The sequence below is a fragment of the Salvia splendens genome, chromosome 4 (genome assembly GCF_004379255.2).
Source record: "Salvia splendens isolate huo1 chromosome 4, SspV2, whole genome shotgun sequence".
In the NCBI taxonomy this organism is placed as follows: domain Eukaryota; kingdom Viridiplantae; phylum Streptophyta; class Magnoliopsida; order Lamiales; family Lamiaceae; genus Salvia; species Salvia splendens.
The window spans coordinates 35,798,208-35,814,462 of record NC_056035.1 but is presented as its reverse complement, the minus strand read 5'-3'; the positions used below and the strand labels follow the sequence as shown (position 1 = coordinate 35,814,462).

At 33.8% G+C, this 16,255-nt stretch overlaps 1 protein-coding gene and 1 long non-coding RNA gene across 2 annotated transcripts; one reads left to right on the top strand and one right to left on the bottom strand.

Annotated features, from left to right (window-relative positions):
• Nucleotides 1–279: 279 nt before the first annotated feature.
• Nucleotides 280–903, top strand: LOC121800302. Its single transcript, XR_006050472.1, has 2 exons — nt 280–412; nt 616–903. It is a non-coding gene; the product is annotated as an uncharacterized LOC121800302 (long non-coding RNA).
• Nucleotides 904–5,912: 5,009 nt separating this feature from the next.
• On the bottom strand, nt 5,913–15,629 carry LOC121801069 (transcription factor MYB114-like). Its single transcript, XM_042200535.1, has 4 exons — nt 15,600–15,629; nt 7,292–7,433; nt 7,043–7,172; nt 5,913–6,978 (listed from the first exon to the last, which is right to left on the bottom strand). Exons 1-4 carry the CDS (start codon nt 15,627–15,629, stop codon nt 6,660–6,662), a joined length of 621 nt encoding a protein of 206 aa, XP_042056469.1. The 3' UTR covers nt 5,913–6,659.
• Nucleotides 15,630–16,255: the final 626 nt, after the last annotated feature.

The window sequence follows — 16,255 nt, the reverse complement described above, 5'->3', positions numbered from 1 at the left end:
GCTTAAATTTACTTATCTCAATTCTTTGAAAATTTACAAAAATACGTTTCTATTTGTCTTGATTACATAATTATTTTATTATATCACAACAACACTATATGAGATTTAATAATTGAGGGTCATCCTTTTCGTTTTCTTACCCATGCTCATGTCCATGTCTATGTGGAAAAACTTTTTGACTAATTCACCACATTATCCGGAAATTTCTCTACCACTCATTTATTAAAATTTATCTATAAATTGATGATCAAATCCAACACAAAATATCTTCCAAAGAGACTCATTTAACATTTAACATCAAATATGGGTGGAAAAGTAATTTCATTTCTAAACATTTTGGTCGTATTTGTTCTCCTAATGTCCCTCCAAGTAGCTTTTGCTAGAGAACTTGCGGAGACTACAAATATCAAAGGTATAGGTCTGCTCTGTTCATCTCTTGTTATTATTAATTGGTGTTGTTTTATGAGTATATACATATACATATAGATATACGGTTGCAGCTGATGACGAGACACTAACCGTCGTGTTATTTCATAATTAAAGTATGATGTTTTTATCAACAATAATTGATAAAATTGTGTATTGTTGCTAATATATTTTTATTTGTGGAAGCAGTTAAACCGATCAGGGCCCCCCCTTCCAAAACTCGAAAATGTGATTACAAGAATTTGTGTAGGCCACCTTCCGCCCAGACCAAACCTTGAGAATCCAAGCCCGAACACCCAATGTTTTAAGAGTACTTTGAATATACATTATTGAATAATTTCAAATAAACTATTCCAAACAGTACTATGGTGTTTATGATTATGTTGATATATATCATTTTAATTTTGTTTTGAGTTAAAGCAATATTGTACTCCTTGTTTAAGGTTTTATGAGTTATATGAGTATGTTTTAGGTTTACTTCTCGTCCTTTAAAATTGGCAAATTCATCAAATACCCCAAAACTATCAAGTTTTAAATCTAAAATGCTTGTAATATCCAAGTTTATCAACCCTTCAAATAAATCAAGAAAAAAAATACCAAATAAAAATTAGATGTTATGACAATTGGTTGCTTCTACAATCTTAATATGCCCCAAAGATAAAGCAATCAATGAGATGAAATTGACATGGCGCAACCAACTACTAATTCCAAACTTGACCTTGAATACATGAACTAACAAGGATATATAGGACAGTGTATATATTATCTCCACTTTAAGACATTATTTGGTAGCTATGTTACAGCAACACAATAAGATTTATCCCGATTAAACTGTATGTTTAGTAGCTATATTACATTTTCATTAGCTCGTGTCTTGTATCCAGCCCACATAATGCCAACTAAAAAGTGTATGTTTCAACTAGAAATATAACTTCCAATTCGGCCAAATTACAAATCTTGTCTAGAATATTGTACTCAGATTATCAGATAGTATTAGTTGGGGCGAACCCATAAGAAATGGTAATCAGACCTTTAGGATAATTCACATGACAGAGGAGGTTGGCCATTCAACCACGATTTAGTTTTTTTGGATTGGGAAACTAACTACAAAGGTAAAAGAAACTAACCCAACTACCTAACTAAATGGGAACTGGGCAAAATAGGAATGTAGTTGAAACAACTTGTAGCAATTTACTAAATTAAGCAACCTGCAGTTAACTAGATTAAGCATTCAACAAATAAGTGATAAATTTGAATTTTGTATGTTTTTAAGACCTAAATTTGGCTAGTTTTGGCTTTTTATTGTCTTTCGTTAAAAATATGTTCTGGAATTATACTTCCTCCGTCCCATAAAATTATGACCATTTGGGACGATACGAGTTTAATGCACAATTGGTAAAGTAAGAGAGAGATAAAAAAAATAATTGAATTATTGTTAGTGATAATGGGGCCCACCTCATTAGAGATAAAAGAGTTATCAAAAATTGAAGGGGCTATTTCTATGGGACGTGGGGGAGTAATATTTGTACTATTTGGTATGTTGACGTGTTTCATAAGAAACGTGCAAAATAGACTAAAAAATATGCAGAAAAGGATCGAAATTGATATCTAGAGGAACTAAACCATTTTACCGGTCCACTGATACGGGAATATCTCTACGAATATCCCCAATTCTCTCTTATTTAGTTTAGTATTGATTTAGCATATATTAATATGATCTTTATTTTCTTGTTCTCTAAGTCATGGAAGTCTTATAAATAGGAGGCATTGTATTCTTCCCATTCAATCAAGAAATAACATATTTTCCCAATTTTATCGTCTTCTTTACTTTTCCGCAAAACCCTAGTTTGGAGCTGATCTCGGGGAAAGCCCGGGACGTCCGTAGTTATCCTTCGTCGTCGACCACTCGTCGTCGCCGGAATCTTGTTGAGGGCGTGCACCCTAAACAATTGGTGCTTTCATTGAGAGCACCTCCTGTAGATGAACAGTGTTGGTTTCCATTGTGGGGCTGTAGATGAGGATGTTGTCAAAGAATACAATGCGGATTGACGGAGTAGAGGGCGATAAATGTCATTCATTGCTGCCTGAAATGTTGATGGAGCATTTGTCAATCCAAACGGCATGACAAGGAACTCAAAATGTCTGTCGTGTGTGCGGAACACCGTTTTGAACACGTCCTCTGAGTGCATCCGTATCTGATGGTAACCTGCCCTGAGATCAAACTTAGTGAAGACTCGCGCTGCCCCCAGATCATCAAATAATTCATCTGTCGTTGGGATGGGAAAGTGGTCTGGCACCGTTGCCGAGTTCAGGGCCCTGTAATCGATACAGAATCGAAATGAGCCATCCTTCTTCCTTATTAGAAGCACCGGTGACGAGAAGGGGCTGTGACTGCTTCTGATAATTCCTGCCTCTGATAATTCCTGCCTCAAGCATTTCTCTAACCTGTCGCTCGATCTCCGTTTTCTGGAAATAGGGGTACCTGTAGGGCCGGACGTTCACAGGCTTCTAGTTGGGCAGTAAGTGAATCCTGTGGTCAAATGCGTGGGTTGGTGGCATTCCTGTCGGCACCCGAAAGACCGATCGGTTGCGCTCCAACACGTCCACTACCGAGGCTGGGAGATCCTTGGGAAACACCGCCTCTTCCACATAGACATCCGATGCCGCCGGCAATGGTACTAGCTCAAACACGTGGGCGTCGGTCGCATGTAATAACAACAGTGATGCTGAATGGAAGGACACCTCTCGCGGCTCTGCCGGAACCACTCTGAGGCAGACCGGCGCCCCGTCTCGAAGGAATTCGATCGTGCCCGCTACAAAATCATTCGTCACTCGTTGTAATGAGTGCAACCAGTCCAATCCCAGCACCACGTCAGGCCCGTGTATAGGTAAAATATGGAGAGTGATTGTAAAGGTTCCTTGCTGAATTTGCAGCTTGGTGGCCACGCTAGCGAAGGAACATACCAAGGAAGCCCCATTCCCCACATATACCCTGAACGGGCGTATCGCAGTGAGGGGTAACTTCAACTTCTCAGCCACCCTAGGATCTAGAAAATCGTGCGAGCTGCCCGTATCGACCATAACCTGAACTGGTTCGGAGTCAATCTGCCCCTGTAGCATCATAGAACCCGCACGCGGTTTGCCCCCGATAGCATAAATATGCGACAAATCGGTGGTGATTAATTCCTCGGGCGGATACTCCTCCCGTGGCACCCCGGTTCATTCTCATTGACTCCCATATACGCCAAAAACGTCTTGTTACACACGTGGCCAGGTGTCCACTTCTCCGGGCAATACCAGCAAAGGCACTTTCTCATGCGCTCCGCCTTTTCAGCCGCGGACAGCCGAATCACGGGGATACCTGCATAGTCTCCGCTCTTCGGAGGGCCTGGCCGCTGGGGTTGATTATTCCCCTGCTGAGGCGGCTGCGGCTGGACGCTGACCGGTCCAGGTTGTGGGGGCGCTTCCCGAGGTTGCCATTGTCGCTTTTGGGGCGCCGGTTGGGCCGGCTGCCCTTCAATTGCCGCATCAAACTCCACCGCCAAGGCCATACCCATAGCCGCTGCCACGGACGGGGGTACTGAAACTTGACCTGGTTGCGAACCGGTTGCAGTAATCCCTCAATGTACAGAGTCACTAGCTTGCTTTCGGGAACTCCTCGAACTCTATTCAACAAGCTGTCGAACTCGGACTGAAATCGGTCAGTTTTATCGATACAGAACTACGTATTCGTACTGTAGCAAATACCTACGTCGGCGCTACTAGTAAAATAAAGAGACATTAAAGTCGGCTTTTTTATCTGTTTATGCTTTCACATAGGATTATGGATGAAAGCTTTTCTAATTTCTGTTCAAGTGCTTAATGTAATGCTAAAACATCTATAATTACTGCACTTTATAACAGTATTACTAATGTTAATGTATATTGTAAATTTCTTGTTTCTGTATGTGTTTGGGATATTTAATGTTGAGGATTACATAGTAATTAATTACTCCACAACTATAAGAGTGTACAAAAACTAATAAACTATGAAATTCATTCACCAATTGTTCTCCTATAAGTGCTAATCGTCGAGATGATGAAAAATGACCTAATGGTAGAGTGATTAATGTTTATTTGATCCACCGCCAATCAACTTTTACATTTAACAATAAAATATATATATCTCAAGTTCAAAATTTACCAAAATCTTTACCTGTCTTCTTAACATTATTCTCTCTCTTACTTTACCATTTTTCCACTTTAACTATTTATTATCATTACTATAAAACAAGTGAGCAAAAGTGACCATGACTCCTAATGACGGATGGAGGGAGTAGTACTTTTTACACATTAATGTAGAATATTTTATCAATAACTTATATAAAATTGAATAATATAAAAAAAATCTTATCGATATTATTTATTAGTATTAGGACCCGTTCAGTTTATAAGAAATGACTAGAAATGGGTTCAATTCTTTATAATTCTCTTGTTCAATTTATACTATTTCAAACTTGCGAGCCCTCGCAATGAGGCAGGGGCCGCACTATTCACCTCCCAATACGCAAGAATCAAATCTGAACAATAAGGTGATTTTCAATTCTGCATTGAAAGCTTGGACCTAGAATTGGAAGCAAATTGACTAATTGACCCCTACATTTTTCGTTTCCCCCACTTTTAAATTGCACAAATCAATGCTTGTGTTAGGGTTTTTTGGTCAACTCACTCAAACAAGGAGCCGTCATTTTCTTGAAAATGAACCCAAATCATGTAAACTGAACACATAGATACAATTACCTATTGGTGGGCCATCCCAATGTAATTTTGCCCATGTTTTATTGGGAATGGATCCTCTACTGTGGCAAATTGCACAGTAGGGGCTGCTGTGTATAAAACGCAGAATTTTGAACATAAAACGCATGTCATTGATTTCATATGGATAATTTGTTTTCTTACGTTTTTTTATTGCTACTAAAAAGCACAGTATTGCATCCATTTTCACAATTATATAATTTAATATGCATGCCATCTTTATTTTTTCTTTCATGGTTAATAATTTATATAAGTAATGTTTTTAAGACAGCTAATTAATACTAATATCTTTCATGTTAATTTCATTTCAGTAATTATTTTATTTTAGAATGATAGTTGAGTTCATTTATTTGTGATTGGATTTTGTAGTAGTGTGTTTCAAGGACTAAAACTATTTAAGATAAGAATAAAGATTAATGAAAGTTTAAAAGAATAAAATAATATTTTGTGAATGACAAATGTTTTTTCTGTACAGCAGGATATGATAATCATATTTCGGAATGATAATCATAACTATATTATTTTTTTAGTTTTGTTGTATTCAAAACATGAAAAATGTAAGAAAAAAATAAAATGATGAAAAAGAAAGAAAGAAAACGACATACGTTTAATACTTAAAATAATTATCAAAATAAAATAAAATGAAAGATATTAGAACTAATTAGCCGTAAAAAAATAACCTATAAAAATAATTAACAAAGAAAGTAAAATTAAAGCTGCCAAAGTGATATAACAATAAATAAATGCAAGGATAATAAAATAATGCATATAAACATATGAAAAATCAACTAACTGCGTTTTATAGTCAAAATTCTGCGTTTTGTATACACAGCAACCCCTGCTGTGCAATTTACCACAGCAGGGGATCCATTCCCTGTTTTATTTCTTGTCATATATGAAAATTGGAAAATTTGCGGCAGGTTAGCCCAGTTCCATTGTGGCCTAAAGACAAGGTTTTCATTGGTTTCAACTTACATGCAATGCAGCTGATCCAACAAAAAGTAAAACATTTGTAATGGCCGAAAGATATGGCCCAATATGTTAGTAGAGTATAGAATGATGAAGCTAAAACAGAGCAGTCCAGAAATTGGCCCATATTTGATCATTAAGCTGATTATTGGGCTATTGCCATATTAGTCCATCCAATTTCGTTTTGACGTATTCACGTGTACTCCTATGTAGGACTCATATACACGTTACATTATTTCGACTCTAATACAACAAATTTCTAGTTACAATTAGAATGGGAAGTCGAATTGAGAAAAGAAAAGAAAAGAAAAGAAAAAAAAGAACAACCAACAAAAAAGAGAAAGAATGGCTGAGTCAGAAACTGTCCTTGAATCATGAAAAAAATATGATTACAAAAATGAAAAAAAAAGAAGAAAGAAAGTTGGGTCTTAATTGATGGGCAACAAAAAGAATGACAAATTGGAATCCCTTTATAAAGTTTCAAGGCCATTTTGCTCCACAGATAAATTCAAATCCCAATTGAAAGCATTCAAAACTAGTGATGAATTCGAATTGGATGATTCCAGAATAAACATCTCAGAATTAGATACCTTCGTCTTTTCTGATTTCGGATCTACCCACGTAACATCGCTTCTCGATGATGATTTTTCCATTTTCTTGCGATTATTGCTTGATTTTTCTTCCTCGGAAATCTCACCCCATTTTCCCCTTTTCTGGAGATGAGTCGTCCAGTAGTTTTTGACATCGTTGTCCGTTCTTCCCGGCAGTTTGGCTGCAATCCCAGACCACCTATTCAAACAATAATTGATTAAATGATTTAGTAATTGTGATCAATAATTAATCACTATCATACTTGTGTCCGAGTTCATAATGAAGTTTGGCGATGAGATCTCTTTCTTCTTGATTGAATTCCCCTCTTTTCACATCGGGTTTCAGGTAATTCATCCATCGCAATCTGCAGCTCTTTCCACATCTTTGCAACCCTGAAATTAATACAAATATAAATATAAATCCAACTACTATAATTAATCCCAAATCAAGATGACTATATATGATTGATTTCAAATCCATCAGTATTTAAATAAAAATAGATGAAGTATACCGGCAAATTTTGGGAGCAATCGCCAGTTCCAATGGCCGTATTTGACGATATAAGATCGCAACTTAGTATCTTCATCTTCGCTCCAAGCGCCTTTCTTCAACCCATCTTTATCGACATAACCATTTTTGTCCAATTTCCAAACCTTTCAAACAACCCCAGTCTTGTCTAAATATCCCCAAATTCGGGGAAAAACTAATTATTGCTATAGTAGTAGTTGATTTGACTTTGCTATTGCTTAATTTTGATTTAATATTAGTCTTGGGGTAGGCGACCGCCTAGTTTAATTAGCACGTGATCGAATTTGCCAAGATAGAAGCCACACTTGGAAATCGGGGTTACGTCGACATTTCTCTTTTTAGTTTATCCCAAATAAAATGATATATTTTCTTTTTTTAAAAACTTTTTCTTTCTAATGAATGCACCGTATAATTTTTTTTCCATTCCTATTAAAATATTCATCTATCTTTTTTTCTTTATTTTAATATTTTCACTCACATTTTCTCTATTCAATTAAACACTTTAACCAATAACTTTTAAAATTTGTGCCGATCAATAAATGTGTCATCTTTGCCGAGACGGATGAAGTATTAACTTATAGCCAAATGCATTCATATGTGCATAAGGGGTGGTAGGCCTAACTATATTTCTCAGTTTCCGTATACGTTTGTCAAACCTCGGCTCCTTATATTCTTATTAATTGGATTCAAAAGTAATCATAGTTCGAGTTTTGGGTTTTCTTTTTCTTTTCCAAAATTCCATTTTAAGCAACGTCGTGAAGCTGAATTTGCATAATTATTTTAACGAATATACGTAACCAGATTACGGGACAAATAATAAATTTTGATAAAATTTTTGGTCAATCGTACAATTTAAAAATCAATAATTAAAGTTATGAATTTGATTATTTTTCTCAATTTTCTCACTAGTCTAAGTTCTGTGAGTTTATTTGATAGTGCATTAAAAAAATTGTGAACGAGACCGCAAGTAATTTTTACTAGTATCATTTTTTTTCAATACACTTAACACATACATCAGTTACCTTATCAATTTTAAAAACATGTCTGTCATATTAATAATATATAATAGGTTAATGATTTTTAAAAATCATTAACTTATTTTTATTAATGAAATTTACATGAGTTCGTTACATTAACTTATTTTTATTAATGAAATTTACATGACTTCGTTTACAATTATAACCTGTTATTAAGGGCACTCACAATGAAGGCCGAGCACAAGGACCGAGCGATTGGCCTCCCATTATGGAGAGGGAGCCAATCTCCACCCCCAAGGCCTTCGCCCCAGCGCCGATGATTAGCCTCAGCCGATACCCCAATTTTTTAATATATTTTTAAAATTTAATTCAATTTTTAATTCCCTACTTATACTTCATTCTCCATCAATTCACATTCATCCGTTTCCAATCTCAATTTCAATTTTAGTTCTCTCCATGGTGATATGAATTTCAATTTCATCTATCTTTATCTTGTTTTTTTTAATGTAGGATGTTTTATTTTGTTTTTAATGAATTTGTTTTTGTCGTATATTACATTGTCTTTAATTTACACCAACAATTACAAGTGAAATATATAAAAATAATGATGATGTGGAAATGAGATTGGCTCTGAGATAGGCTCTGGGATGGACTCTCATTGCAGAGATATAGCCTCTTAGATGGGCCTGCTGACGTGGCATGAAAAAATGAAGATAAGCTCTGAGATGAGCTCCGAATATAGGCCTCCATTGTGAGTGCTCCGACAACATCATGTGAGCTTTTTCAGCTAGTTATTTTTGGGCCATTTTTTCTCAATGCCAGAATAGCCTAGCAGGCCTATTAGACGGACTTTATAGGTCCAATTTTTATAGAAGGATTTATTTTTGGATGTCCAAGTTCGATCAACATTCCACCTATTTTCCTATATGGAGTAATTTTTAAAATTCGTGTAAAGTCGGAGCACATAATGAGGAACAAATGAAAGAATTAATAATAATATAGTAGTAGTACGTAATTTTATGATATTTTCCACTGATATTTAGGTGTGAATTATAATTTTTGTTTCTTAATGCTAATAATTGCATCTTAATTTTTTCGTCTTTATTTAACAAATTTATTTAGTCAACTGTCACCGGAAGGGTGTAATTAATTTGTAGCAACCTGAAAGTAGATTTTAATGCAAAAAATATAGACCCTTTAGTGGGCAAATTAACTTTGGCTTATTTGATGCCTAAACGCACAGTTTGTTTAGACTTGACAGTTTGTCGTAAGAGCTATAGTTTGTTTTAGACTTAAATACCCAGGTTCGAGCATTTAATTCACGTTAAATATATCGATATTTAGTACTCCTATATAATTTTGTTACAACTTAATACTATATAGTAGGGGATTTTAATTGAAACTTTTAATTAATATTTTATAGTTTCTTTTAAATTAGACATAGTATGATTTAAGATTTACGTATATTATAATATAAACCTTAATTAATATTCCCACCTTCTCATTCTAAGTGGAGCATTTCTAATTTGGCATTAGATTTTATATAATACTATTTGTTTTGTGAGTAAAATGAAGAGAATAAAGTAAGAGAGATGAACAAAGTAGGCAAAGTTATGATTTTATATTTAAAAATGTGTCATTTAGAGTGGGAAATCCCAAAAATGAAAATGTGTCACTTAAAGTGTAACAGGTGGAGTATTGTTATAAGGTACTCCCTTCGTCCCAACTAAGTTGAGTCACTTCGTTTTTGCACTCGTTTTGAAAAAATCGTAATAAATAGTTAAAGTGGATATATAATAAAGTAAAATCTAGAATAATAACTCTTATCTATATTATTCTCACTTGTACTTTACTATATATTCATTTCAACTATTTATTACGATTTTTTCAAAATGAATGCAAAAAAGAAGTAACTCAACTTAGTTGGGACAGATTGAGCACTTAATTATTAATTAACCCCATTTTCTTTATTTTAATGCTAGAAAGAAGAGACTAATTAGTTAAGCTGCTCACCTAAATGGGAGAAGTAACCAGATAACGCCAATTATATTGTTATTTCTTAATTATAGTGTTTTATTAGTAAATATAGTATATTCTAGTCGTCCAAGAAATATACTCATATTTTCAATCTTTGTATATCTACCAAAATTAATTTTTGTCTAATTATAAGAGTTTCTCTTTCTAGTGTGTATCTCATTTTATATTAATAATATTCAACCATTGTTTCTATTTTTCTTTTTCTTTACTCTGAGCGAAAGAAATATTGTAATATAGCACTAATACTACCTAGCTCTTTCCTAGAAAAACACAATTATTTTCTGGTCATATTTAGTGTATGATATAATTATGGATAAATAAGATAAATTCATCAATACCTGACTTTCTAGTATTTGAATTAAGCGGCATAATAAGAACAATTCAATGTATTCGCCTATATATAATGAACGACATAGTTAATTCCAATTTCCAAATAGTTGTGTGGAGTAATTAAATTAAGCCATGGCCAAATAGTTTTGTAGTTTGCTTCAATTTACAACATAATAAAGTAAACACCTTTATTCTTGTTTGTAAATAAGAATGGCAGCATGCCATGTTCAGGTAACTGACGAAGTTTGAATGAAAATCGAAATTTCAAAGAAGAATTTCGATGCAATACTAAATAAAGAGAGCAATTTTGTCTTCCTCTTCAGTCTTCACAGTCGCATTAATTTACTCTTAGTCAAATAAAGGTACTTATAAAGTCAAAAAAATTCTAAACAAAGACTAGCGCCGATCTTAATTTCATTTATATTTTTTCATTTACTCTTCAGTCTTCCAAAATAGAGTATATTTTTTCATTTATTTAGAATAAAATGATACCCTGAGACAAACTTTTTCATTTTAAATTGGTTGTGATTTTAGGAATATCAACAATACAAAAAATTTCTATATATTGATTTTACAATAAAATATGAGTGGGTTGAATAGGTTGAATGTAGGGTCTAGGGATGCGATCAATTCTCTCTTATTAAAATTATCCTAAAACTTTAAATTTACGTAACTCTCTAGATTTAAATTATTTCTTCACAAAAAATATATCTAATTAAAGGTAATTTTATAAGGATTCTAACAAGATCTCAATTGCATATATTCCATCGATGTTCAGATGATGAGATTTGATGATTTTTATTTCAGTTTTCATATATGTTGATAAGCAGATTTTTTATCAACAAATACATAAAAAATTTTCAATATATTCATGTAAAATCTCAAAATAATACTCCTACATGTTAAATCTCAATAAAACTGTGTTGATATTTTCGTGTACTTGTGACTCGCTCGTGGCGGGAGAATCACTGTCATGCTCCATTTATCTTCAAAAGAAATGAAAGTAGAGAGAGAAACTCGTTAATACAAGTGGTGCGAATGAAATGAAGTTCAACGAGCCGTATATATAAAGTTAAAAAAAATTAAAAAATTGGGACGTCCGCCGGGACGTCCGTCGTGTCACCGCAATAACGGATGTCACGACGGACGTCCGCTCACACCCGCGGATGACCTCTCATCCGTCGCCGACATCCGCGTCCGTCCATTTCGTCGTAATAGCGGACGTCCCGGACGGACGACCGGCTCGCCGGTTTGGCATCCGTCGGGACATCCGCTATTGTGGATGCTCTTAGTGGAATATTATGCCTACTTTTATATATTGATTTTACAATAAAATATGAGTGGGTTGAATTAGTTGAATGTAGGGTCTAGGGATGTGATCAATTATCTCTTATTAAAATTATCCTAAAACTTTAAATTTACGTAACTCTCTAGATTTAAATTATTTTTTCACAAAAAATATATCTAATTAAAGGTAATTTTATAAGGATTCTAACAAGATCTCAATTGCATATATTCCATCGATGTTCGGATGGTGAGATTTGATGATTTTTATTTCAGTTTATCAACAAATACATAAAAAAAATTCAATATATTCGTGTAAAATCTCAATATAATACTACATGTTAAATCTCAATAAAACTGTGTTGATATTTTCGTGTACTTGTGTTGAAATACTCATGTCATTGTGTTGATATTTGTAATACACTATGTTGATATAAAAAAAACACGAAAATTGTGATATGATAACAGAATAACGATCTTACCATTTTGTTGATATTTTGTCTACTATTTATTGAAATTCATAAGATTTAATCTCATCCGCTCATATTAAAATCTAACGGTGGAGATTTAGTCTTGATTTTGGATTATGATGCTATAAGTAATATAATAGGACCCGTAGGGTTTATATACCAAATAAAGTAAATGTGGAATAAGACATTTATTTGTGGACAGAAAAGGAAATATATCACATTTAATGATGGACGGAGAGAAAGTATATAGATATTACCGATTAGATGTAGGAATTTAATATGCTGAGTTCTTTGAACTTTAGCAGCAAACATTTTGGACTCTTATCTATCACAATAATGGCAATGCATCATCAAAAAAAATCATTTGGTCCAAGTCTACCCAGATGACGACATATAATTTCGGTTGAACATGAGAATGAAATTTATTGAAACTATATTTTACTGCTCCATATTTTACTTTTCCTCGTTAATTTCCGAACAATGGAAGTGCCAATTGGAATTTATGACCTGTAATTGCTGACGTGTAAGTAAGTCTATGGTAGATCAAATATTAAGAAAATTGTGATCAAACCACAGTCTAAAAATTTCGCAAAACCCATGTTAGATTATTATCAGTATCACTATGCTTGCACATGCACTAGAAAATCGTTATGAGTAAATTCTAGTTTAGCATCCCGATCTAAATAAAAAAAAAAAATAATAATGAGTGATTAAAAAAGAAACTGCCAAAATAATTTTTTTGACACCTAACTGCCACAATATAATTAGTAGAAGAATCATAAAAGAAAGTACTCTCTAGTGCATAAAAGAAATGAATTGACGTCAATCAATTAATACTAAGGCTAATGAGTGATTAAAAAAGAAACTGCCAAAATAATTTTTTTGACACCTAACTGCCACAATATAATTAGTAGAAGAATCATAAAAGAAAGTACTCTCTAGTGCATAAAAGAAATGAATTGACGTCAATCAATTAATACTAAGGCTAATGAGTGATTAAAAAAGAAACTGCCAAAATAATTTTTTTGACACCTAACTGCCACAATATAATTAGTAGAAGAATCATAAAAGAAAGTACTCTCTAGTGCATAAAAGAAATGAATTGACGTCAATCAATTAATACTAAGGCTAATGAGTGATTAAAAAAGAAACTGCCAAAATAATTTTTTTGACACCTAACTGCCACAATATAATTAGTAGAAGAATCATAAAAGAAAGTACTCTCTAGTGCATAAAAGAAATGAATTGACGTCAATCAATTAATACTAAGGCTAATGAGTGATTAAAAAAGAAACTGCCAAAATAATTTTTTTGACACCTAACTGCCACAATATAATTAGTAGAAGAATCATAAAAGAAAGTACTCTCTAGTGCATAAAAGAAATGAATTGACGTCAATCAATTAATACTAAGGCTAATGAGTGATTAAAAAAGAAACTGCCAAAATAATTTTTTTGACACCTAACTGCCACAATATAATTAGTAGAAGAATCATAAAAGAAAGTACTCTCTAGTGCATAAAAGAAATGAATTGACGTCAATCAATTAATACTAAGGCTAATGAGTGATTAAAAAAGAAACTGCCAAAATAATTTTTTTGACACCTAACTGCCACAATATAATTAGTAGAAGAATCATAAAAGAAAGTACTCTCTAGTGCATAAAAGAAATGAATTGACGTCAATCAATTAATACTAAGGCTAATGAGTGATTAAAAAAGAAACTGCCAAAATAATTTTTTTGACACCTAACTGCCACAATATAATTAGTAGAAGAATCATAAAAGAAAGTACTCTCTAGTGCATAAAAGAAATGAATTGACGTCAATCAATTAATACTAAGGCTAATGAGTGATTAAAAAAGAAACTGCCAAAATAATTTTTTTGACACCTAACTGCCACAATATAATTAGTAGAAGAATCATAAAAGAAAGTACTCTCTAGTGCATAAAAGAAATGAATTGACGTCAATCAATTAATACTAAGGCTAATGAGTGATTAAAAAAGAAATTGCCAAAATAATTTTTTTGACACCTAACTGCCACAATATAATTAGTAGAAGAATCATAAAAGAAAGTACTCTCTAGTGCATAAAAGAAATGAATTGACGTCAATCAATTAATACTAAGGCTAATGAGTGATTAAAAAAGAAACTGCCAAAATAATTTTTTTGACACCTAACTGCCACAATATAATTAGTAGAAGAATCATAAAAGAAAGTACTCTCTAGTGCATAAAAGAAATGAATTGACGTCAATCAATTAATACTAAGGCGAACAGTTTTTCAGGTGGGGGAGGGGGGGTGATTATTGGGTTTTATTTACCGATAAGTTTGGAGAATAGATAAATAACTATCAATGCTTCTAATATTGATATATGGTGTTCACCTAATTATAATTAGTGAAAGATAGACAAAGAAAATAAGAGAGAATGTATCAACAATTGTAATTTATTGGATATATTGCTATGTAATATATCCATATACTAATTTTAGTGGAGGTTTTCCATTCTCACTATTCACTTCTATATCTTACTACTGTATTTGTTGTGTATAAAACAATTCTTACACAATATTTTGAGGGGTCAAAAAAAGGATATCAGGCATGCCAGCCTTAATCCAAAAGGTCCAGCGTATATTCAAAAAAAAAATTTAAATTTCTTCTAAAATTGGAAATAATTCAACTATGATCTAAAAAAGAATGTAACTGAACACCAATGGGATGGGGAGGGAGGAAGTATTAATTATAGTCTTATGTTGAGTACTAGAGGTGGGTGTTGTCAAATTTTTAATTGGGGTCAATATATTGGAACTGGCAAATCTAATGTCTCATTCCATTCCTGGAAAACACACGAGTGAAATTAGAGAATAATCCATTAGTCATATTTAGTATACACTGCACCAGTCTCACTCTCTTACAAAGTTAGTATCAGCCCAAAATAATAGTATTATATTTGTTGGAAAAAGAAATCATAAATGGCCGCCCTCATTTATTACAGTAGAGTTCCTAGATGGCCGCCCATATTTATTAGAGTGTAGAGTCCCTAGCATGATGTAGTTCCAATACACATTTAATTGTTGTATTTCAAGGGACTCAAATCTCCCTATAAATACTAGGGAGATGAGCATTTCATATGAACAAGAAAAACATACAAGAAAGATTTTCTTTCTACTTCCTACTCTCAATATGCCTTACCAACTTATCTATACCTCTCTCGATTACCATCTTTAAGATGGTATCAAAGCAGGAAACTAAAAAACTTTCTTCAATGGAGGTTAGCCAAATACACAATCTCAAATTATTGATCGAGACAATATCAAATCTAATTGATTTGTACAAATCCAACACAAACCAAAGCCAAAATTCCTACCAGTTGAAGAATCTCGGCGTAGAGTCCAGCAGCAGCAGCCACACAGAAATGGTCGTGCGCATTCAGCGCAAGAAGATGATCCTCAGGCAGCGCTTGAAGGTGCCACTGCCAATTCACCAATTCTCCAAAACATTGGCTGAGAATTTGGCAACTAGCCTAATTAAGATGATACTCAAACACAGACCTCAGGATAAAGCTCAGAAGAAGAATAGGATTTTGAAGAGAGCTCAAGCTATGGCTGAGGGCAAAACCCCTTCTCATTTCGTCGAAGAAGAAGACGCCGTCACAGACAGCAGCGTCGACGGAAGCAGCAACATCGGTCGGCAAGAGCATCCGTCAAATTCTGAAGCAGAGGCGGCGGCTGAAGGAGCGACGGCGGAGGCTGCTGAAGGAGCTGCGTCGGCGGCAGAAGCTTTGCCGCGGAGAAGAAGAAAGAAACAGAGGATGCGCTGGTTTTTGGCAGGCGGTGAGGACCAAACAA

Bases quoted from the DNA above. Each gene is read 5' to 3' on its own strand.
- LOC121801069 (XM_042200535.1), bottom strand. From the start codon at position 15,629: ATGGTAATCGAGAGAGGTATAGATAAGTTG. The intron at 7,173-7,291 runs GTATACTTCATC...TATTAATTTCAG, and splicing joins ATTGCTCCCAAAATTTGCCG to GGTTGCAAAGATGTGGAAAG. The intron at 6,979-7,042 runs GTATGATAGTGA...TTGTTTGAATAG, and splicing joins CATTATGAACTCGGACACAA to GTGGTCTGGGATTGCAGCCA.